Source organism: Abramis brama, assembly GCF_963993115.1.
Source record: "Abramis brama genome assembly, chromosome: 20".
Lineage (NCBI taxonomy): Eukaryota > Metazoa > Chordata > Actinopteri > Cypriniformes > Leuciscidae > Abramis > Abramis brama.
In genome coordinates this window covers 14,570,892-14,597,292 of record NC_139982.1, presented here as the reverse complement: position 1 = coordinate 14,597,292, position 26,401 = coordinate 14,570,892, and the positions used below count along the sequence as shown (strand labels likewise).

The 26,401-nt window shown below is 36.8% G+C and overlaps 1 protein-coding gene across 6 annotated transcripts in view; it reads left to right on the top strand.

The window, feature by feature from the left end:
• abcc8 (ATP-binding cassette, sub-family C (CFTR/MRP), member 8) overlaps positions 1-26,401 on the top strand; it is an 83,939-nt gene that overhangs the window by 30,756 nt on the left and 26,782 nt on the right. For all 6 annotated transcript variants that reach the window (XM_084095061.1, XM_084095060.1, XM_084095058.1 and 3 more), the window contains 11 exons: positions 583-717; positions 898-1,060; positions 12,953-12,993; positions 13,075-13,220; positions 14,919-15,027; positions 15,564-15,680; positions 15,775-15,847; positions 16,283-16,388; positions 21,037-21,069; positions 23,830-23,862; positions 25,567-25,665. In XM_084095061.1, the coding sequence (XP_083951187.1) occupies positions 583-717; positions 898-1,060; positions 12,953-12,993; positions 13,075-13,220; positions 14,919-15,027; positions 15,564-15,680; positions 15,775-15,847; positions 16,283-16,388; positions 21,037-21,069; positions 23,830-23,862; positions 25,567-25,665 (1,055 nt within the window). The remainder of the gene's footprint in view (positions 1-582; positions 718-897; positions 1,061-12,952; positions 12,994-13,074; positions 13,221-14,918; positions 15,028-15,563; positions 15,681-15,774; positions 15,848-16,282; positions 16,389-21,036; positions 21,070-23,829; positions 23,863-25,566; positions 25,666-26,401) is intronic.

Sequence of the window (26,401 nt, the reverse complement as noted above, 5' to 3'; positions counted from 1 at the left end):
ATCATATCTTTTCTCCTTTTTCTTCTTTTTCACAACACAAAAGTATATGTTTTCCAACTGGGGTCCACAAGGGTGTCTGGAAAAAATTTGAGTCCAATTATTATTATTTTTTTTATGTTAAAAGTTAAAATGTTACTTTAATTAAATGTTTATAATTATATAATAAAAAATGTTAAATATGTTTATTATGTTTAACTCAATAATTAAGCACATTTACAGAATTTGATAATGTTAAGTTTTAAATTATATGATTATATGATTAAATTATATGATTATATGATTAAATTATATGATTATATGATTATATGACTGCCTTGATACTTATTAATGATATTTCAGTGTCAACATAAAAAGTAAACATTTTCCAGGTAGTTAAACGTCTTTATGCATGACGATATATAGCTTATTTTATATTTTAGAAAGGGGGATCATCATACTTGTGGGTTCTTGGCATCAAAAACTATGAAAACCAATGACTCTTGTGATGATAAAAACACCTGGCACATCTTTATCACTTGCTGTGACAAAAGTGCCACTGAATGTAAAATTGATATCAGAAGTACATTTTCCTCTTGGTTTCAGATCATAGTGGGAGTCATCCTCCTTTACTACCTCCTGGGAATAAGTGCCTTGATAGGGGCCACGGTCATCACCCTCCTGGCTCCGGTGCAGTACTTTGTGGCCACCAAGTTATCAGATGCACAGAAAAGCACATTGGTGAGCTACTTTGTTTATTTTATTGATAACATGCAGTCAAGTGACTGTGCAAATACAGATTTTGTTCAAATACAAATGATATTTGTGCAGTAAAGCCAGAGCTTGTCCAAATGGTAAGCCTGTCAAATATAGAGATTCTAATGTATTGTATCTAATGTATAATTTATGTGACGACCTCAGGAGTATTCCAGCGAGCGGCTGAAGAAGACCAATGAATTGCTACGGGGTATCAAACTCTTGAAGCTGTATGCCTGGGAACACATCTTCTGCTCAAGTGTGGAGGAGACCCGTGGCAAGGAGCTCACTAGCCTGCAGACCTTTGCCCTGTACACCTCCATATCCAGTAAGACACTTTAGCTTTCACAGTTACCTCACAGAAGAATAGTGACGGAGAGCAAACATGTTTGTTACGTGGGGTTAGAGATGTCATTCAGGGTTCTTATTATTAAAGCAACAATAACACCTATTTTTCCCTAAATAATGGTTAAGACTGTGTATAATAGCAGCTTGCACTCTTTATCAGCAACCATTTTTGTCAGAGATATAAAACTTGATTCTCCCAGCTTGCCAGATTCACACAACATGGTCACTGCCTACTGGCATCATTGCAAATGGTGTTGGACAAAATGTAGAAATCTCATTTTAGACAATTACCATGTTTAGTGTAAATTGTAAACATCATAAAGTATATATCTCTTAATCAAATAAATAGCCCCCCCCCGGGAATTTTTTTTGAAAAATAAACTATTAAATGGCATTTTCTGGAGAGTTTTGTGCTAAGAAATGGAGAAATTGAGTCTTACATGATATGTGAAAAACTGCAAGGTTAAGAGCATATTTGCATTGTTGTAGTATCAACAGGTATTAAGACATTTAGCATTTACATTACTGTTAATCAGCAGTGGTGGAATGTAACGAAGTACAAATACTTCGTTTCTGTAGGCCTACTTTACTTAAGTAGAATCAATAGTGCATACTTTTGACTTTTACTTCGTTACATTTTGCAGCAATTATTATACTTTCTACTCCACTACATTTCTACAACGTTTCGTTACATTTTCTGATCAGTTTTTCCCCCTGCCAAAACAGGGATTGAAAAAAATGTCCTGTTTTCTGTGCTGATGCGGTGGTGACGCGTTCATGTAACATGGGTGGCACTGCCAATAAAGCACCTAAAAGCTGTCACAAAGAACCGGCAAAAGTAATGATTACGAATATGTAAAATTTAGCAAGGAGACATTTTAATTATTTATTAATAAACAAGTGTTTTCTGTGTCAGTGCCCTGCATAGATGAAGTTGACGATGCTATCCTCGCAATCTTCGCAGTAGTGAACGCGCCAGAGAGAAATGCACATTTCATACGGATTACACAAGCAGCAGTCTGTTTTCTTTCGTTTTGAATTGTTCTGTTTAAAAGAAGACCTTCCAAGCTTTCTATAGATATATTTATCAGGTCTGTCAGGCAAGTAGGCTCCCTTATACGCTGAGTTTCGGATCATTTATGAGACGAGAGTCCAGTTCACGCGCCGGCGTGTCGTGATTATCTATTGTCTATATACTATATTATTAAATCCAGGCAATTGGTTGATGAAACATTGATTAAAATTAAAATACAATTAATACAAAACAAAATTAATTTTAAAGAAAGGCTTTGTGCTTTCTGTTTGAGGTCTCAGTGAAAGTTTTAAACAGTCTTTTAGTGCCGCTTTCAGAGCGGTCCTGTCCGTAACATTGTTTTTTCCTCATAAATGCGAACATGAAAAATAAAATAAAATGAATATGTTATGTTCTGTGGAGAGCCAACCCTTCTTCATCCGGTGGGTAGTATTACTTTGGTTTGCAGTGTAATTCATAGAATTACAAAAAAATATTTTGCCACCTAAAAGTTAAAGATTTTTTGTGTCACGTCCACGGCATGTGTATCCTATTTCCCTCATATTAAATATAAAACGCTTGATTACACAGTGTATTACCTTGTTATGATATAGTGACCCATACAATGTGCCAAACATATTTTCCTTACCTTGTCATTCAAGGCCAGGACACTTTTTGTACAACCAACGTTGTGCTGAACTTGACAAAATTGATCTGCTGCTGCAGCGGCGGCGGCCAGCAGCTCGTGAGTTTTGTTTTTTGTTTGTTTTTCCAAGGCAGTAGAAGGTTCTGGATCTTCTGCGCGCTTCCACATCCCGCGCAACTACGGATCTCCCAGGAACATTCATTATTGCTGCGTACATTTATCCGTGTCGGAGTTCTGAGTAGTAGCCTACCTAGATGCGCATGGCATGCGCGAGCGGTGCGCGATCATGGTCGACTGACAACGAGATTAAGCAGCTGAACAAGAATACGTTCTCATCTCAGCTCCCTCGAGACAAAATAGACATGCCATTTCAAAATCTTTCATTTATAATCAGAAATATGTTTTCAAAAGCATCACTTTCATCAAATTTTATGTGACATAATTTCCAGTAGGCAACTGACTGCAAACGAGCAGGCTTATGTGCCGGGGCTGAGCCCCGGATAGCCCCGGCCCAATTTAACCACTGTATATATATATATATAGGAAAGGATCTAGGTGCAGCAGTAAACAGTCCTTTTTAAACAATAGTAAACAATAGTCCAACTGAGGAGGAAGGAAGGAGGCCTATGTGGGGGACGCAGAGCAGGGACATGGGTCAAGCAAGGCCAGGGCGGAGAAGAAGGTGGGAGGAACCAGGGTGGAGGCTGAGGCAGAAGGAGCCAGGGTGGAACCCCCAGCAGCAGTCACAGGACGACGGCCCAAGGCGGAGTCGAGGACAGGAGGAGCCATGTAGAAGACTTGGTCAACTTTTTCAGGGAGATGATGGTCAGATGCAGAGGAGCTGCAGAGACGAGCAACTGAGGTGGAGCCGGGACTGTAGAGGCCTGAGGCGAAGGTGGTGCGACCAAGGACCAAGGTGGAGCTAGAGGGAAGGAGAAGCCAGACAGAGCCGAAGGGGTGGAGGGACGAAGCGTATCTGAAAGCCCAGAAGTCTGTGGTGCAGGCAAATCAACGACTGACCAAGGTGGAACCGGCGGGAGCCTGGCCAAGCTGTAGGGACGACGGTCCCAGGTGGAGCCTAAGGGGTGAGGTGCCAAGGCGGAGCCGACTGGACAACTAGCTGAGATGGAGTGAGGCGCAAGGAAGATCTGGAAGATCGATGCAGTCAACACTGGGGCTGAACTGATGAACTCGAAGCACCAGGCGTAGAGGCGGAGCCAGCATGGGAAGAGCTGAAGGGCTGAGAAGAGACAGGCAGGGCAGGATTGGGCAGTGCAGACAGGAACTTTAAAATCAGTTCTTTAGGATGACACAGGACAGACACATTACTCAGGGATATCACTCACGGGATAGGGACAGACACGGAACGGGCAAATTTTCACTGAATGACCGTCTTGGCCGACATTGGACTGGCAGATACTTCACATTAATCAGAAACAGGCAGACAATATACGTATATGTATGTATTTATCAAAAATGTTTTATACTGTATAAATGTACATTTTAATAAATTTTAAAATAATATAGATATTATAATTCTATAAATATCAATACATATTTTAATAATAATACTATATTTTTAATAATTTTGTGTATATAAAATATGTGATGTTATGATATTTAAGTATATAATAAATATTAAATAATTGTTTATATTTTTTCATTATTTGACAGATTGATTATTTATTCATTATTTATTTTATTACTATTTTAATGCTAAAAAGCCCTTTCGATAAATCATAGATGGATAAATATTCCAAATGATTTTCAACAAGTTGTGAGGGCTCCTCTGAGATCAACATTTTCATATTTCCGCCTCATAGCTGTTAAAGTCACCTCAGTTTGGACTTTGTTTTCGTTCTCATCGTTTCCCCTGCCTTGTTGTCATAGTTACAGATTTGATTTTGTCACTCAGTTCTGTTGTGTGTCTAATCATCCTTGTTTGCCTGTGTTTTTAAGTTCCCTTTTTTCTGTTAATCACTTTCTGGTCTCGTCTATTGTATGGTTGTGTTGGTTTGCTGTTCTCCTTGTATGGATTTACCTGTGGATTTATTAAAAAACTGCTACTTTACTACTTTAATCTTCATGTTCATGTGCGTTAACATAACTCGAGACAGAAGACCCAAGAAGTGATCCACACTGTGCGTTAAAGATTTTTAGATGTTTTCGTTATTTTTTTGTCTTTTTGATTTTTTTTTTCTTATTTTTTTTTTCACCAAGGACAATCTCTCCTTTTTGTTAATATGCCTTGAACAAGGGATCGTTCCCTCATGGAACACTTGGAGGATTTCCTCTTTTTATCACATCTATCAAACTTCCCGGATGACTGCCTCTGCACATTTCTACATGCCGGCCTAAACACCACACCAAAAGAGCATTTGTCCAGGGAGGGCCCTTGGGGGAACTTTATCGATTAAGTGGAGTGGGTGCTGGTATCCTGTGGATCATCGCTGACCAACGGACCAGCTTATGATGACACCAGCCCCACTCACAACCCAGTGCCCAGCCAGAGACCACCCTGCTAGGAGGAGCGAACTTACGAGCCCAACGCAGACCAAGAGCCCGCCTCCGCCGTGATATTTGAGCCCGTGCCAAGAAGAGCTATTGAGCTGGATTACCCTGGAGCCTGAGCTAGCCGCATCTGACCAGGTGTGCGAGCCAGCTGAACCATCCATCACCGTGGAAGCCCTTGTGGAGTACGAGGGTATGGAAGTGAGCCCCGTCCATCCTTCCGCCACTGAGAGTGAGAGTCTATTAGCTTTAATGTACTGTTGTTTTGTGTTTGGAGAGTTGGATCCCCTGTCTCCTCTAATCCTGCCCGAATTCTAATCATCATCATGAGACCCGCTGGTCCTGCCTAACCTCCCTCTCCCACCTCCTCTCCAAACTACAACCTTGGAATTAATGTCTATTGTCAATCCCAGTGCTTCTCTTCAGTCTCCTCTCCAGTCATCAGCCACTCCTGCCATCCAGTCATCACTGTCTCCCATCAGTCCCTCAGTACCACCCCAGGATCTCAGTGCTGTGGCAATACCTTGTGCTTGCTGTGAGCCACCTCCTCCTGGGCAAGGGGAGTCCGTCGCTCCACCTTCAGCCTCAGAATGCTCCAGTTCACCTTGACCCATCGCCTTGGCTCCTTGGCCACTCCTTCCTCCCTTGACTCCAGCAAGGACCATTGGGCATTTGACCTCGCCGGGCTCCCTGGGACCACCAGCTCCACCTGGGTTAGACATCGCACCACCTTCGACATGGACCTGCAGGCCGTCTACTGTTCTCCGGCCCTCCACCCCCTACAGCTTTGGCTAGCTCCGTCCTCCGTCTGGCCATGGATCTCAGTTCTGACTGTGGCCTGGGTCATCACCTGCCTGTCCCTGTTCAAGACTATTCATTGGATCACACCACTAGTACCACCCTCAGCTTTCCCTTTGATCCCTCTCCCGGACTCTCGTTGTCCATCTGTCCTCCTCCATTTATCTGCTGTCGCGAGACCACACCTTTCCAGGAGGAGGCATAAGGCTTGTTCGACTTGAACTGGCGCTGCACAGACTGATCGTGAATGACATCAAAGTACCGCGAGACGAATAGAAAGTAGATGGCTCCTTATGCTTTTTATGCCTTACGCGGTACTTTGATGTCATAAACCGATTGGTCGAACAAGTCGAACAAGCCTATAATGTCACAGTCACATCAGTTTGGACTTTGTTTTTGTTCTTACCATTTCCCCTGCCTTGTTGTCATAGTTACAGATTTGATTTCGACACTCAAGCGTGTCTAATTATCCTTGTTTGCCGGTGTATTTAATTTCCCTTGTTTCTGTTCTTCCCTGTCGAGTCTCGTCTGTTGTATGATTGTGTTAGTTTGCTGTTTTCCTTGTATGGATTTACCTGTGGATTAATTAAAAGACTGCCTACTACCTTCATTTTCGTGTTCGTGTGCGTTAACATAACTCAACCCATGACAATAGTTTGCTGGGAAGTCAAAACGCATTATGCATAAAAAGAATCATTTTATTATACGATTCTTATCAAAAACTGTTTAAGAGAAGGGAAAAAAGAAAACACATCAATGTCTATGCGTGAGTGTTTTTTTTTTTTAAGCTTGAAATTGCAAGCAAAACATCAACTAACTTTTGAAAGAAAAGAATGCTAAGTTCTTAAGTGGAATATGACTCTAACAGTGCTGCTCTCTAAAGTTGTTTTGATTTATGTCAAGGTTACGCAGTCTTTCAACCATAAGACCTGTTCTCTGATCTTTTTTTCTGCTGCTTTTTTTGCGACACTGGCAATAGGAGAAGGACTGTGTTACTCAGCAGGAGAACATTCTGCATGCAGTGGTGCCAAGAGACACCAGGTTCATGTAACATTCAATATGAATCAATATTCTTCCCTACTGGTATTTTTGCAGAGGATCACTCAATTTCTATGGCTCTTTTTAAAGATCTACAGATTTCAATTCAACATATATTCTTCAATGAACAACAGCTAAGTTAAAGAATCACAAATGAACTCAACAAGAATATAGCATAACATACTAACCTGGAGGACAATAGAGGACACCAAAAACCCAATTTTCCCATTTTCAGCAGAAAATGGCTGGCAGACAGCAAACAGTTGAGGAAGGAAGTCCCATCAGTGTTATTAAACTGTAGACCCACAGCAGCACATAGTAGTAAAATAAAATAAAATAGCTGATAGCTTGATGCAGCAGAACTCGAAGGAAACAATCACTTTGACAGTATCATCCCATGGACCCTGTAGGTACTGTGATCAAACTTATTTCTTTTTTCTGAAGATTTAGTAGTGGATTGAACTTGGCAATCCATTGTAGACACAAATGAAATTTAGTTCTAATGGCATTTCTGGGTGTCATCAGTCCTTCCCAGCATATAAAGGTCATATAGGTGGCTCATCCCTCACAGCAGAGAAATGGACCATGTCAGCAGGGATGACTCCAGGCCATTCCTTCTATACACACTGCTATACTAGTTTGGTTCGGAGGCAATGAGCAAACTTGCTCAGAGGCGAGAGATGATGATAGCTACTACAGTCTCTGGTTAAATGTCAGAGTCTCTATAGAGCAAAATTCCCATTCATTTTTTTCCATAGAAATATTGATTTTGAACAATTCCATAGAAACCACTAGCTCCAGGGTTATTAATAGCCTGAAGTGACCATGTACTCCTATGAAGCATTCACTGAATTCAATGACTCTTCCTAGACTCTAAAGCAGTGTTTCTCAATTGGTGGGCCACAAGATCATTTTGAGTGGGTCGCAGAGTGTGTAGTCAAAGAAATAACAATGACAACAAAAAATTTAACTCTACATGTTCTTCTGATGCAAGACTTTTATTTTGAAAGACATGCATGAACGCTGTTGGGTCTTCTGTCAGACGCAGTTTAAGTAAAATGTATTTGAGAAAACCGCTGTGTCCTGATTCAGTATGAGGTGCGGTTCAGGCTATATGTCAGTGCCATTATTCTAACGTTATTTTCATAACTTGTTAAGAAATAAAAAGTCTCTCACCTTCGCTTTTTTTTATTTTATTTTTTTATTGTGGTATATCACTTCACTATATATAAAAGCATGCAACGTCATAGTTACATTGTCAATTAGTAAGTCATGAAATTATCAAAATGTATCCCTCGGTTCCACAGACAAGGCTTAAGCCTAGTCCCTGACTAAAATGCATGTTTGAGCTGTTTAAACTAAAAGCAACTTGCACTGACCTATCTTAAAATATAGTTGTTTTGTCTAAAAATGCACATCAGTAATTTTTTTTTTTTTTGTTCTAAGGCATGTTTATAAAAGCTACTCAAATGTTCTAATTGAACTGAGGCCTAATTCTGGCTTAATCTAAGCCTTGTCTGTGAAACCAGTCCTATGCCAATAAATTACATAAGTGGTACATCGTGTATTAACTGGAAAGGATTTGCATGTTTATTTTAATCAAGATCAGTGTCCATATATTTTATTAAAAGTTAATGTTAGACTTGTGTATTTACCATAGTAAATGTAACTTTTGTAACCTTGACCCAAAATACCACTTTTATTTTCACTTTGTGTTATTTTCTATATTTTTGATGATTGTGGTGTGTATATACAATATAATATAATATAATATAATATAATATAATATAATATAATATAGATAGATAGATAGATAGATAGGATAAAACTAACCATCTATCTATCTATCTATCTATCTATCTATCTATCTATCTATCTATCATATTTTTGTATTTGATTTTTCGATACATATTGATACTGAAATATCTGAAACTCTTCCGCAGAATACATGATACCAGCTGCGTTTTTTCGCTCTCTAATTTCTCTGACAGGTAGTTGACACACAAACCCGTGTTCCCTCACTCACTCGTTTCAATTGTTCTGGATGAATATTGTTGGAGTTACAGTAAAAAATATATATTTAAAAATATATTCAAATAGAAAACAGTTATTTTAAATTGTAATAATATTTTGCAATATTACTGTTTTTAAATAAATGCAGCCTTGGTGAACATAAGAGACTTCTTTCGAAAACCCCAAACTTTTGAGTGGTATGTATTTAGACGTACAGTATAAGAAGTGAAAAAGAGCTTTCAGTAGCTGTCAGAGTCCTAGAGCCGAAAGCCACAACTATTTCAGTAACATCTGGATGAAACTGGGTCAAAAATACGTGTAGCTGAATCTGAAGCATCTCAAAGAATAGTACATGCGTGGTGCTGAATCAATGTGGGCCTGAATCAATGTGGGCCGGTGCAGGAATGTGTCAACACGTCATTGTGCAGTATGACATGAAACACCTTTGAGATTTATAGTTGTCAGCTATGAGGGATTGTAGGGATTTTAGATAGTCCATAGGGTATTAATTAAGACCTGAACAGACATTCATGAGTTATGAATGCAGTCAAGTCTAATTTAATGGAAAGTGAAGGTGTAAATTTGTGAGAACAATAGCGGGAAACATGCTTAAACCTCTCAATCATATCGGTTCCTCAAAGTAAAGGGTTTGCAGCAAGTAGCACGTACTTATCAGCAATTACTTAATTGCAATTACCTAATCAGATTCTGGTATTTGTTAATTTACTTTCAACCAATTTTGTTAATTAATTATCAAGATTGATTCAATTATGTCAGCAGCCAGCTGGCAAACACTTTCTGCAGATACAGCATCCCTCAGTAATCAGAAGCTTGAATGTGCACTTTTTGTATGAAGCCAAATGTAGGATTCACTCAACTGTGACACTTCCATCTCAAGCTGTTTAGAAGAGCAAGAGCATTAGTGGAATTGCACTTTTCACCATGTAGGTTGGAAGCTGGAAGTCGGGCATGATTCTGTGTTCAGGACTCACTCAGAAAAAAGTTTTTTCCCCCTCTTGCTGGCATGGATGGATGGATGGATGGATGGATGTATCCTATCTATCCATCTATCCATCTATCCATCTATCCATCTATCTATCTATCTATCTATCTATCTATCTATCTATCTATCTATCTATCTATCTATCTATCTATCTATCTATCTATCTATCTATCTATCTACCTACCTACCTACCTACCTACCTACTATTTATTTTATTGTATTTTACAAGACAAATATTTTTCATTACGCCAGTAAATCTTTTTTTTTTTATTTATTTTAATTAAGCAAACAATACAATACATATAAATACATAAAGAAAGCAACAGCAAGAAATAAGTATAGACAAATATAAATGCGGAGAAAAACAAGTGTCGGAAGCTTGTTAATGACAAACCAGAAAGAAGTGCATAATGCAAAAGAAAACAAATGATCAGACAAATAAACAAATATACAAACAACATAAAACAGGAGGCAAAGGGCAAACCGGTATCTGCTACATACACCTATATATATACACACATATATATGCACATACATACATCTATAAACATATATATATATATATATATTAGTCAAAAAAAAAAAAAAGGGGGAAAAATAAATAAAATAAATAAAAATAATAAGAGGCATATGCAGAGAAAAGGGAATGTAGATGGGGATAGATTGAATAGAAAACAAAAAACAGAAAAGGTAAAATAGAAAATAAAATGGGGAGGTTAGAGAGTTAAAATGGCTATTGCATGGTTTAATTGATTTCCTGCTATTTATGCACCATTCCAGTGGAATGTGGACATGCACCTTCCACTCCAAGAGGTCTTGTAAGGGCTCACCAAAGCACATTGGCCGGACCTTCCGGATCATTTGTACATGACCCGGTCGCGTTTCTGCCTGCACTCGGGTAAAGCCGTCTTAAGAGATGTTTTGGAAGGGCTCACCAAAACACATTGGCCGGACCTTCCGGATCACTGGAGCATGACCCGGTCGCGTCTCTGCCTGCGCTTGGGTTTAAAAAAAAAAATAATAATAATAATATTTGACCATCAATTGTAGTCATAGCAGGGTATACATTTCAAGCCAGGTATCATATATTGTCTTGGTCTACAGACCCGTTGGGTCCTGTCATGACCTTGTCGAGGGTGAGAAAGGAGGAGTAGAGAATGTGGACAGGAGACCAAGGTATAGAGTGAGAAGAGTAAAAAGGGGAGGGAAAGGGAGAAGAGGAGAGAGAAGAGAAAAAAAATAAAATAATAATAATAATAATAAATAATAATAATAATAATAATAATAATATACATATATAGGCTATATAAAAAAATATATATATATATATCATCATATATATAAATCATTTAATTTATTTATCTATTTTGTTTATTTTTTTTACTTTTAATGTGCTTTTTTATTTTCATAATACAATATATGTATTTATTGTATATAAGATTTAGCAATGTATTTTTTAATTGCTGGAAATATAAAATAATTGCATTAAAATAATGACAAAAAAAAGTTTTCTTTAAAATTTATTTTTATTCAAAAAGTTTTGTTCTTAACAAAGAAATTTTTACAGAAATACATTTGTGACAAGACGGAAATTATACATGTACATAATGCACATTTCAATCTGACAGCATGAGATCACCAAAGTTGATCTCCAACATTTATGTAGCATAATGAGATACTGTCTATATTTTATTGTGCAATAAAAAAAGATTGCATTAAAATAATGGAAAAAAAAAGTTTTCTTTAAAGTTTATTCTTATTCAAAAAGTTTTGTTCTTAACAAAAAATTGACAAAAAAACTCATTAAAATGTAATTAAAAAAATTAAACAAATACATATGTGACAAGACGGAAATTATACATGTACATAATGCACATTTCAATCTGACAGCATGAGATCACCAAAGTTGATCTCCCAACATTTATGTAGCATAAATGATACTATATGTATTTTACAGATACAGATACTATATATATATTATTGTGCAGTTTATTTATCAATGACATGTAGGGCCAGATTTACTGAACAGGGCAAATTGGTGTGTGAGCGCAGTTCCAAAATATGGAAAGTAGAAGGTTGTGCGCATGATCTACGGATCATTTCCATAATGACCAACGCAATCTACCAGGAGCAGCTCAAATTAGCGTCTGGTTTAAGACAGGGGCGGTAAATAATGGTGCAAATACCAGTAAAAGACGAGCGCAAACCTTAGTAAATCACCTTGCGTGATTCAGTGAAATACTCTCCTACCATAAATTTTGCGTCTGAAAGGGAAACTCCTACAAATGCATATGCAATAAACTCAGCCGCAAAAAATAACCGTTTACGCCTTTTCAGCGCTAATTTTTAGTAAATCCTGACAGTAGTTTTTTAACGCCAAAAGAGTTTTTTTTTGTTAGTAAATCAGGCCCTTAATGTCATGTAACAATTAACATTTCATTTAGCTATCAGAGCTGATCAAGTGTAGAAAATCCTCTGAGCTTTGGGTCCAAGATAATGGAGAAATAAATCATGCTTACGGGTGTCTGGCGAGCCATGTATCTCAGCTAACACTGATAGATCATTGTCAATGTTCGTATGTTCTTTATTGAAATGGCATGCTCACCTGGGCGCTTGAGAAATGATGTACTATACATCTCAATATGTCTTTACTACATAGATGTATCTGACTCAATCTATATTCTACTGGGAAATTACTAGGTACTAGTAAATCAAGTTACAGCACATGAACACATGGATAGAAACAGGCGAAGATGGACAGATCAGTGTGTTCACTGACATTTTTATACCTATCTGCATCTTTTTTTTTTGCAAATGAATGAGCAACAGTGTTTTTTGTTTGTCTTCACAGTATTTATGAACACTGCTATTCCCATTGCAGCGGTTCTCGTTGTAAGTATACAGCATTCAGTCTGAAATCTGTTCATACTGAAAGTGTAAACACGGCAGATGAAAAGATCCCGTTTGTTTCAGACGTTCGTGGCTCATGTGCATCTGTCGGATGATGCGGACCTGTCCCCCGCCGTGGCCTTCGCCTCCCTCTCGCTCTTCCATATCCTGGTCACTCCTCTCTTCCTGCTGTCCAGTGTCGTGCGCTCCACCGTCAAAGCCCTGGTCAGGTCAGTTGCATGCTATTGATACAGGGTGAGATAAATAAAATGAAAAATTACATGAAAATTAAAAGCCGCCACAGTAGGTTTTGAAAAAAGATCCTTTAATCCTGTAAACTCTGTAGTTTTTTTTAAATAATAGTTTTTTTTTCTTTTTTTTTTCCGTTAATTGAACCTTTAGACAACATAAAAAAAGGTTTGCATATGTGTTTTTTTTTCCAGTTGTTGAGTATCATATTTGATACATCAGGCTTTTATGATTTATAAAGTATGGTATAGTGAGAATACGTAGCCAGCTCACTCTCGAGGAGGAAAAAACAGCTCAATTTTATTCAAAAATATGCAATTTGGTGCTGTCTCTGATATCTGTGTGGCTGAAATTCTTATAGCTTGTCATGTAAATCAATGAGATCTTTAAAACAGTATACAGATTACTTACATAAAATGCATATAAATATCAGTTGTCACTCTATATCTCCCAATAACAATTCTATATGTCTTAGTAGGATGATATTTAAATGCTTAGTTTTATGATCAAATCTCTGTAGTTTCAAAACATTTATAATAATGCAATGATGAGATGAACAAATAAACATTCCTCAAAAATCTTATATTTGATACTCATATTTCACCATTTTTATTATTTTAAAATTGTGTATGGATAATCAAGTAAACCTAAGTTGCTTCATCTTGAAATATTACTAACAATTTGACATTTATTATGTTTACTTCATAAAAATCGGTAAAGATTTCACAGCAAAAAGACACGTGAACCACAAGTTTTAGCAAATTATGCTAATAGGCCTTTTACTTGCTAAAAAATGATAAACTATCAATCAGATAACAGAAGGCATGCATTAGATTGTGTACAACAGGTTTTTGAGCAGTTTTGATCATGTTGATCATTTAGAAGCCTTAGAAATGTGTGTATCAAGTAGGCTTTATAGGGTTTAACATTAAAATTATTATTTATATTCTCCTTTTTTTTTTTTATAACAGACTCTTTCTGCTGAACCAATTATAGTACAATTTACTGCTTCATTTCAGTGCGGTGTTGTGCGATAGCAAATCTGATATACAGCCCACGACATGGGTTCAGGTTTTACAGGTTTTAATTAACCACCCAGGAATATAATGAATCGTTTCTGTGTGATTCTGGTGTCAATGTGTGTAAATCACTTCAGATCAGCCGTGCGCTGTGTGCGTTTTCCTTTCTCGTCGCCGATAGACTCTCCTTTGAAGATGGAAATGTGTGTCTGTCTGTGTGCCTCAGTTTCAATTTCATCAACCCAATGATGCGGAACACATGTTAGAGAGTGCAGGCTGTATATTTAGTGTACAAATCATAAATCAGTGCTGTGTGGATAAATAGGCCATATGTGCCACCGGTCTCAATATATGACTTGGCACCAGAGGGAAAATGACTGCCCGCTAGTGAGCAACATTTTTTTTATGATAGCGCATCAGCTGTTTCCAGTTTCTTTTCTACTTTATCTACTTGCAACAATACTTTCTAGTCTAGAAAATAAAATGCATCTGTCTGAGGTCTCCAAGTCTTGTTTCTCTCAGGAATTATGTTGGATCGTGTTGGATCGTGCTGCATGTTGGATCGTGGTGATAATATTTCAGAGTGGAATTGACTGGCACACAATAGGCAGTGCAGATTTTCTCACAAAAAAATGATTCCCATTGTTATCTTTTGGCCAGTGTTCAGAGGCTCAGTGAGTTTTTCTCCTGTGATGAGATTGGAAGTGAACAGGAGCCCAGAGCAACTATCCTACTCAATTCAACCAATCACAACAAGTATCAAGCACTGGTAAGTCAAGGCAGTTCACCATAAAAGCACCATGATACAAAAGCTTGTGTAATAAATAGACAAATGTTAGTTGGCTAGTTGCTTGGTTGGTTAATGAAAATGTGACTGAAATGTGTTGCATTCTTGATGTGAATAATATAAATAAATGATCATTAAATAAATAATAAATTAAATTATTTGTAATTAATAAATCAATTAAAATGAGTAGGTAGGTAGGTAGGTAGACAGATAGACAGATAGACAGATAGACAGATGGATCGATCCATGGATTGATGGATCGATCCATGGATTGATGGATCCAAAGATAGATCCATAGAAATCCATTATTTTGATTGAAAGTAAACCATTTTCTTGTTGTGAATAGGCCTTGAAGCTTATACTGCCACGCTTTCAGTAATCCAGCCATATGACTAAGACTATACATTATTTATGTTTGTAATATCACAATCCTGGTAGGCTTGGAGAGGTTATCAGTGTTGAAGAGGATGTTCATGCTGAGCTTTATTAGATGTGTTGTTTTTCTCACCTCTGTAAAGCCTCTGAAGGTGGTGAACCGTAAGCACCCAGTCAGAGAGGACTGGAACAGCTTTGCCCTTCAGAGCGAGCAAGAGGACGAGCCGCTGACTGTGGAGGATGAAGATACCTGCATCAAGGTGAGAGATGGGTTATTTCTGCGCTCAGGCAGTAAACAAGAATTTCATCTATGTGAAGAGGAATAACTGTCAGTCTCCTTTACGTCCATTCTAGATAACAAGTGGATATTTCAGCTGGACTGATGGAACCGCAACGTTGTCCAATGTGGATATTAAGATTCCTTTTGGTAAGTCCTGTCAAAAATAAATCTACATGTGCTGGCAATGTTGAGCCATGGCACTCATGTGGCTTTCAATCTGGCTTGTGCTATCACCTGATCTACTAAATGAAAATTCGACATTCTAAACTCATATGGAACATTATAGAAGACATTTTGAATAATGTACAGGCTGCTCTTTTACATGAAAAAAAATGATGATTGCTTAAGCTCCAAAGGGACATGAAGTATCATAAAAGTAGTCCATATGACTACAATATACAATATATTCCAAGGTTTCTAAAGCCAAGTGATACTTTTTTGTGTGGAAAAGAATGAAATTTAAACCGTTTTTTTTGTGTGTAAAACTATCCCCTTCACCACATAATCTTCAGTTTCAGTTTGACACACAGATGTGTTTGTTGCTCCATGAAATCCACGTTTCTTGATTCATTCTCTCTGCAGGCCAGTTAACTATGATAGTGGGCCAGGTGGGTTGTGGGAAATCATCCCTGCTGCTGGCTGCGCTCGGCGAGATGCAGAAGATCTCTGGCACAGTTATATGGAACAGGTGAGAACTTCTGGAGCACTTGACAGTGTTGGAGACTAGGACGATACCTATAACGATAACTATAAAGTTGTATTAATCATTCTAATTCTATGATAATAGAGAAGTCCACACCGCAAGTACAATGACACAGAGAAACATATGCAGTTGCTTAATACATACTAAAAAATTATTATAAAAAAGGTTCTTAGGAGATCCCTTTTTATCATTATTATTATTTAATTAGTTTTTATTTATTTTATTTTTTTACATTTTTAGTTTTTATTAATTTTATGTATTTCTATTTAGCTTTATTTTTATTTTAGTTTGTCATTTTAGACCTATTTTAAGTTTTTCATCTAGTATTTTTTTTTAGTTTAGATTAATTTAAATTAACAACACAATACAATTTTAATGCATTTGCTATTTAAACAACGTGGCGCAGGACGTGAAAATGATAACTGCGTCGGGCTGCATTGTGCCGAGTGTATGATAGGGCCCCAAGTGTCATAATATAATCATCACTAAGGTTTATTCCCTTCCCCCGTGTCTTTCCTGGTTTAACACTGGGTTGGGATGTGGCAGATTGAATAAAAGATGGGAATTGAAAAGCTCTAATCGATGACCGAACTGGTCACCCTAATTTCCTTCTCAGGCCTGGTTGAAGTGATTGGTGTGTTCACTGGATGGAATCCCATTTGCGATGAGAGCTCTTTGAATCAGTGCGCACACGGAGAGCACTGTGTGCTGAGAACACAATGTAATGAGTAATGCCTGTCATTTACAGCTTGAAATTGCTTTAATGGTGCTGTGGATGGTTTGGGGATTGGTAATTCCTGGAGTCGCTATTATATAAAGAAATTGTTTGATAAGGGTCTGTTTAGTGCAGTTCTGTTTTGTACGCTTATACAACTCTATTATCCTCAATCTCTAGGTAATATAAAAGTTTTCTATTGTGCTACCAGCTCTTGTTAACAAAGATCTGAACTCATGTGGCTGTTCAGTTCCAGGCTTGTGTAAGACACAGAAAGAGTCTATAAAGGAAAAATTGGACTGCCGCTGGTATTGATTCCCAATTTTGAGAGCCAAAATTTTTATCGGGATCAGTGGACCCACAAAGAATCAATTTTGGGTGTGATGATTTATGTGAGTCATCATGAGGAATCACATTTACTTGATATTTTGACAATGTTTAATTGAAAACAAGCTCTTTCAGAATTCAAAACTTCCTAGCCAGGCAAGAAGGAGCATTTTTTGGAAATAAGATTCAAAAAGGGGCCTAATTTAATAATAATAATAATAATAATAATAATAATAAACAATCTTAAGAAAAAAAATATTTAAAAAAAGGTTCTTAGGAGATCTCTTATGAACCTTTTTATCATTATTATTATTTGTTAATTATTATTTTAATTTTTTTTACATTTTTAGTTTTTATTAATTTTATTTTAAGTTTTATGTATTTCTATTTAGCTTTATTTTAGTTTGTCATTTTAGAACTATTTTAAGTTTTTCATCTAGTATTTAGATTTTATTTTAGCTTTATTTAAATTAACAACACAATTTTAATTGATATAGTTTCATTTAACACACACACACAAACATATATACAACTGTACATTATATGTATATATGTGTGTATATATATACATATGTTGTAATCCTTAATTTTATTAAACATCTTACCTTTTGGGATTTAAGTCTATCCTTGCGTCGAGAGATTATTTACAGGATTTAAATAATTCTTACATTTTAATACCATTCTTAGGAGCTCTTTTGGGGAATGCAAAGTATAAAAGTTAGTTAAAATATAAAAGAGTAGTTTTAAAGAATTACATTCTTAAGATTGTTTCTGTTACATTTTAAGCAGTTCAAGACCTTGGTGAATCCGACCTCTGAACTTTAAGTTTATACAGATGCATGCCATTTATTTAATGCATGCATCACATGACCCTAAGTATCAAACATTGATGCAACTAGCCAATCACACACAAGCTGCACTTTTCACCAATGTGATCCCAGTGAAACAATCCCTGATCACCTCAAAAAGGTCTTGAATCAAAGGTCACTGAAAAAAAAGGCCAAAATATGTTACTGCATCCTACAATGCCTCAAATGTCAGTAGATCAAGGGTAACAAGGCCATTTCAGAAATACATCAACATTAGAGCGCCAGAAATACGTCACACACCTGACCTTGGGTCAAACAGAGGCTGCGATGTACCCATCCACCACCATATCAAGCCCTCTTCACAAATGAGTCACCTGTTCTTCAGCCTGTGCTGTCCTACAGGCTATTCATGATTACATTGATTTGGGGCTTGTGTTTTGATGTTCGCACACCCTTTTATGAGACACATCCTGGGTCAAGCACAACACAGATGGACGTTTATTCAAGTGCCAGTCCTCCCTGGCAACAACCAAGCAATTGAGCCCAAATCAAAGGGCCTACTTAAGATAACAATGGGATTAGACAGACAATGTGGAACCACTTAAAGTATTGTAGATTAAAATATGAAATATAAATAACCCTGTAGAATAGATGCATCAATAGGATAGAAGCAGTCAGTGAAATGAAATGGGTCCGTCAGTGAAAGGTTGCCCATTTGAGCTGCCTGAATCAAATTACTTGTTTGGGGGTCAAAAGGGATACTCTTTAAATGAGTTAAACCTGAATAATGACATCTATTGTAATGGCACAGATGTTTGAAAGAACTCTAGCGCCCCTTGAGTACCGAGGCTTGTTAATGAATCCACAATGCATTGGCCAAGCATTTTTCTACATGCACAATGACAAATAAGATTAATTATCCACGTGCGATATTTGAGAACGCTATGAGAATCATCTCCGATATTCAAATGGTTTACATGGTATGTGTGCCCAGTATGGCTAGGCTAGCTGAGGGTGAAGCTTATGTTTTCTAAAAATAGACTACAAAGCCTTATGGCACAAACTATCTCCTTGAACAGTCGTCAACTCTTCGAGTCTTGAAAAGCCAATGTTTATACAAACAGTAAAATGACTGCGTTGACTGGGTGTTGTCTAGTTGTTGTCTAAAGGAAATGGTTTTTACGTGTTAATGTTCATGCTGGGTTCGACATCTTTTGGCTGATGATCAGAGAGTATCAGGCGCTGTGACAAGAAAAGCTCTCTTTTATCTGAATCGTTTATCACACAAATGTCAACATTAAATGACTCTCAAAGCTTGTGATCTCAACATGTCATGTCCTAAACATCAGAAATAAGACTTCGCGGAAAGTATAGATAAGCTAAATAGTCTTTGATCTCTGACAGTTGTTGCCTGTAAACATTTACTGTTTTTATTTTTATGTTTAGTAAACTATTTTGCTTTGTATTAAAGAGATCACAGACAGATTACTCTACACGCTAATAATTATGTTTTTTAACAGCTAAAGAACACACGATTGCAGAATTTTCTGTATTGTTTAAGTTTGTTTCTTACAAACAAGCCCACGAGAGTATCAACATCTCTTTTTATCTCGATCATTTATCAAACAACTGTTATCTGCACAAATAATGATTTTAAAACAGCTATAAATGCCAACATGTCTTCCAAGTAAATCAACAAGCAAATTTCATTTTTATTTCAATTTTTTCCAGATTTCTTTTTTCGTAAACACGATTATATTTTAATATAGTGTTTCATATTTAATGCAATATTTAAATATTATTAAAAAAAATAAGATTTTTTTTCATAAATAATTCAAGGTTCTATAATTTTCTGTATTATTAAAGTTTGTAAAATTATGATATTGACAGGGGGTCGGGGGTCATTTGGGTTTTTTTATGAATGCACTGACAGGGGCCCCTTTAAAGTTGTGTTTAGGGCCCCAGAAGTCTAGGACTGGCACCGTTTGGCACCTCTACAAATGCTATGTCAAAAATTTCAGTAATTATATATTGCCACACAGTGGCTAATTACATCTCAGTATGGTGTGTAAAAAATCACTTTCCTGGACCTGCGTACATCATCTGCTTTCTTCAGTTGTCCATCATGTGGATTGACAGTTTACAATCCATTACCATTAAAACAATGACTAAGAAGATATAAAGAAGGTGAAAATATTCAAAACACGTTGCATAAGACTTCAGCCTCTTAAATTGACATGTTGAGTCCTAGATTAACTACAAAGCCAACATGGAAAAACATTAAAGAGTACTCTATATTATGGCTTTAAATGTGCCTTAGTATTTTCTTTCTTTCTTTTTCTTTTTTCCAGTTTTGTAAGGACAGAGCATAAGAGCTACATATGCCTTCAGGAAGCAGAAAAGCTCTTATTTATATTCCTGTTGACTTTAAGGACATTTGTTTTGTTTGTTTGTTTCGCCGCAGAGCTATAGCAGTGGCACTTTATGGGTTTTATTTTGCATGCCATTGTATATTGCCTTTCAGAATCTTTGCAATATTAATACGCCATGTTTATCATTCACTGGAATCTCTTAGAAATGTAAAATAGCAATTAAATAATAAGATAAATTATTTATTACTGATTTTAGCTCTGATTTCATGTTCACAGTCCTTGACTGTTTTTTTTTTTTTTTTTAAGTGATTATTTTTCAGCGCAGTTTATCACAATCTATTAACATTACCATCTTTGTCATGTTAATTTCTCCTCCTTGAGTTATTCATTTTCTGTGTATTATTTTGCAGACTGCCCACTCTGGATGGCGATGGAAGTGAAAGGTAGGTTCTGTTTTATTACAAAGCTGCAAAACACAAGCACAACCATTTATCCCATCCCACAGAGAGCCTGTTAATTATTGTGTACACACGATGAGGGTGTGTGGATGAGTCCCGTCATGCTGTGCAGCGCTGATCCTTTTCTCTGTGGTTTGTTGGCTTGGCAAAATCCCTCGGCTTTGCTCTTCTGGTCTCTGTATTTCCTCAGTTACCCTCAGCTACAAGTATGAGGTCTTTGTAATTTTACGATTCATAATATATTATAATATATCTGCCATTATTGTAGCTGTACATTTATTACTGTAGTTTTTGAAATGGTATGCCACAAATTATGTTTTGGCTAAAATCTTAGACTTACTCTTCATGGCAATACCAGAATGCATTGCATTGAAAAAGTGTAGAAAGCATTGCATAGAAAGATGAACATAGTCCTTATTAAAATAGATATAAAGTATGTGTGTGTTATGTATGAAATCAAATGTTGCGAAATGTTTTTTGGGGGGATGCAGCACTTTTACAAAACAAAGCAAAAGTTTTGCAAATGAATGCAAGGTTTCTCGGGAAATGCCGAGTAATGTATGTAATGAGTTATGTATGTAATGAGTTATGTATGTAATTACATACATAACCGAGAGGTTGCTTGGGGAATTCACAACTTTTGAGAGAGAACACAAATTTTTGCAAGCGAATGCACAAATTTTGGGGAGCGCAGAACTTTTGTGTGATAACATCTTTGCGAGCAAAAGTAATGTTTCTTGGGGGAACGCAGCACTTTTACAAAACAAAGCAAAAGTTGTGCAAATTTATGCAAAATTATTGGGGTGTGCAAAACTTTTGCGAGAACACATTTTTGCCAGCGAAAGTTTCTCGGGGAACGTGAAAAAATGCAAAAGCATTGAAATTTGTACCTCCATCTTGTATTTTTCCCATGATTATGTCCCCTTATTAATGCTCAGTTCATTCTAATGTTAGCATATTAGCTAATCTAACAAGTCGATAGCTGTGAATCAAAACCTCACGCTATTAATATATGTCAGTCTAGTCAGACTGCTCACTAGGTTTTGAGACGGTTGTTGTTTTGGCCACTTTTTATAGGGCAAGCGGAGCAAGGACAGAAAATGATGCGAAAACCAGATTGGGAAATGACGCCAGCTGGATATGTGAGGCTTGTATGTGCGCTACATGTTAGCTTTTACACTTTTATGTTAGCATACTTACCACTAAGCCATGGCTCCAACAGAGACAGCTGTAGTTTTAATGGTTCTCTTATCTACTGTAATGGGCGGACTCGTTTGGTTTATCTGTTAAATACGCAAACTCTGTAGGGAATAGCTATTAAAAAGCATTTTCCTTTAAAGTCGACAGTTGGTGCTGGTGATAAAATGTGCTAGCGTCCCCCTGGTCATCAATAAAACAACACGCGCTGTCATAGTGTGTGAATGTGGGTGTGTGAGAGTGTGTAGGTGTCTGTCCTTTTCTTGGCAATTGAGCTGGAATGGCAAGCCAAGAATAGACGTCTCTTATTACTGTTGGCAGCACTCAGTAATGTCATACATCACAAAGCCAAGGTGTATTATTACCGGACACGAGACATCTGTTATTTCATTTAATTCACTGAAATGAAAAAGAAATTTTGATACTTCAAAAAATGCCACATGGTTTATTTTTTTTTTAAAAGGGCTATTTCCTAACTACATGCCTTCTTTAAGGCCAGTTTTTCCAATAAAGCTTGACAACCAATTACAATCCATTCTTGTCATAGCTCAAATAGAAAATGGTAATGTTTGGAATGGAATACTAGCATTATGCATACTGTGCAGAATACACTCTGTATATGTTTACTATTTAAAAATGTATGTGAAACAGTATGCATTATGCAATAGGAAGCATTTTAAACTGTATTTAAAGAGGTTCTGCGAGTGAACGCGAAGTTTCTCGGGGGAACACAAAACATTTGCGAGAGAACGCAAAAGCATGGACTTATTATTTGTCCTCCCCATCTCATTTTTTTCACCCCACCACCATGTCCCTTTAGGGCATATTCATGATGTTGGTCCACCAGTAAATAAACATTGAAATGCTGCTGGGTTGGTTTTCATGTCAGAACTTTTTGTATTCAGTTTTGTGTAAAAATGACAACTTTTGGCAAGACTGTATTTAAAAAAAAGACTTGTTAAAAATGACTTGATTTTGCTGATCAATTAATTTTATTTGAAATAGAAGGTTAAGCAATAAGCACAGTGTATTTCACAGTATTTCATGCAGTGCACTTTGTTATAACAGTTAAAGTGCACAGTGTGCACTGCAGTATGCAGAAAAAATAGTGTGCGATTTCAAACATAGCCTTGAATCGTTTTCAGATATAATTATGCAACTCTCCATATAAATACTCCTATAAAACATGGTATTTTTCTGCTTTCTACATGTTCTCAAGGACAACATGACATTACAAAGCCCAAATGCTCAATAGACAAATCCATTAAGAGTCTTCCTCCCTGTCCTCATCCCTATATAAACGTTTATTGGGTCAGCTGCACTGCATTGCGATTCCCCCATACATGATTACACTGCACTTCTTCAGCCTCCTATTACATGGCATCAGCAGCAGTGCTTCATGTCTAATGTGAAGCCCGGTGGTGCTGAGAGAGATGTACGGCAGAGGTCACTGTGATCTGCTCGGCAATGATTGTGTGCGTAAATGTCTTTTTATGATGCTTTAGGGGAGTCTCTTTAAGTGGTATTTATGTATTTGTGTTTTTTTAGCCCCACAGATGCAGCTGCAGAGGAGGATATCAGGTGTGTAGACAAGCGCACACACACACACACACACACACACACACACACACACACACACACACACACTCGGTTTCACTGTGTTGGTGGGGACTATTCTATTCCCTAACCATAAATCTACCCATTACAGAAAACGGTCTGTTTTTTACATAAAAAAGTAGTATGTTAATTAGTACATTTACCTTATAGGTGATTTCAGGTTTTACTATTTTTGTGGAGACATTTGGTCCCCACAATTTAATATAAACCTGTGTACACACACACACACACACACACACTATATGCCACTTGAGACTGTATACTTCGTATTTAATTTTTATGCGAACATCAAAAAACGAAGCAATCAGAAAGGTTCATGTTTTACCTTAGGACATGGATACTGACATCTAACTGTTTGTTAGAGCACACAGTGCATTTTAAAGAAACCGTTCACAAATTATCATTTTAACTCATGTCGTTCCAAACTTATATACTGACATGTAAGGAAAAAATGTATATCATGGCCACTAATTAACAGTTCGACTTCCTAATACGTCAGCCTGTTTTACTTATTCTACCCCTCATTTTAAAGGTAAGGTAGGCAATTTCTGAGAGGCTAGCAATAGCAAGCTAGCGTTGAAAGCATAAGATCCCACCCTCCCTTCAGAATGTCTACAAAGCCACGTCTCCTTCAAAACACAAACGCGCACAATAATTATGAACATAAACAACTTACAGAGCTCTTACTTGTACGACCTGACTTCTGCAGATTAATTTCGACGTTGATAGTGTTGAGATAGAAACACAAAATTCAGAGTTAATTAGTTCTCTCGTTTTACAATTTGTGGCCACATTGTAATAATTTGTTCCCATGTTTTAGTTTAATCAAAACAAGGGAACAAACTAGTACAACGTGGCCACGATTTACTAATTTGAACGGATTAATAAGTCGTGGAAAAAAATTCTTAATAAGTGGCCATAATTCAACTAAAACGAGATAATGAATTAATTTGTGGCGATGTCCGCATGTCGTGTGCGGGGCTCTGCATATAGTATGTAATTATTTTTTGGAACAAATTTTGCACTAACAAGCCAAATTTTACAGTATTTTATTGTTATTAACAAAAACTAAAACTGAAATAAAAATAAATTATAGCTAGAAATGTATATAGAAATCACAAAAGTACATGACAAAATTACTAAAACTTAAAATAAATCTAAAATGAAAACTAAAACTATAAAAGTAAAAGCTAATTCAAAATATTAATAAATACTGACACTAAATATAACATACTTTAATAGTATATAAATAACACTAAAATAACCTAATAATCACCACACCAAACAACAGTTCATAGTAACCAGCAATAAGGGAGGAAAAAACATAAATCCCATAAAAGTTACTACTTTTGTGCCATATTTAAGCTTTGTGTAAGTAGAAGATGAAATTTAAGATGTTATTTACTAAAAAAATATGGTGCCTATGGTGCAGGTTGAGCTTGACTTGAGATCTAGAGTTCATGCCATGGGTTTATAAACAACAGCATTCGGGTTTGGAACAACATGAGGTAAATTATGACAGAATTATAATTTTTTTGGTGACCTTTAAATTATAATTCTTAGTGTAGATAAAAAAAAAAAAAGCTTGAACAAGCCTTTCTTTTATATTTAAGAGCAACATTGGTGTTGTGAAGGAGATCACTGATGTTATGGCAACCCCTCTGACAGGAAAAGAGGTGCTGTGGCATACGCTTCCCAGAAGCCCTGGCTCCTAAACACCACACTAGCGGAGAACATCACTTTTGAGATGCCTCTAATAAAGCAAAGGTAAATGAACTTCATGTACTTTCTGCCCACATAATAATATTACAAAAACGCCACCATATGCCGACTGGGTACAACATTTGTGCCAAATGTGCCTTCCGTACCCATTAACCCGTGTCTAGCAACCTGTCGCCATGGTGATGTACAAAAGTCAAGTGTTTACCATCCTTTTTTTGTCTCGTTTATATTCCCCAGTGTCCATTTGTCAATAGAAATGCGTCCTCTTTCTCCATCTGACATGCAATCATTCTCGCCTCTTTAAATTTTAGTATAAATATTAACAGTCATGAGACAGCCGTAGCCCTGAGTAAGTGTTTCTCTGTAAGTCGACGCCTCTCATGATCTCTGTTGTATATTCACCTTCCCTGGAGCCTCAACAGCTGGCTGAGGTGTCTGTATTTAAAGTACACGAGGACACAATCTATGTTTACAGTCCGCTTATATTGTTGAGGTGCGGTCCCATTAGCAAAGTTTCAGTGAAATTGTCTGGCGAAAAAAGTAAACTGTTGATAATGTAGTGGTGTATGAAGCACCGTTCACACATAAGCAGCATTCTGTTGGTCAATGCACAAATTTGCATGACAAATTAAACACAATGTGAAAACTGAGTGGGGAAAAGGTTTCCCGATTATGCAGCTTCCTATTAAAAATACAGTATTTTGCCGGAAAAATTTTGGCGAGTAATGTTTAATGTAACCGCACCTTTGGTTAAGGTTTCTGACCATTTTCCACTTTCCAA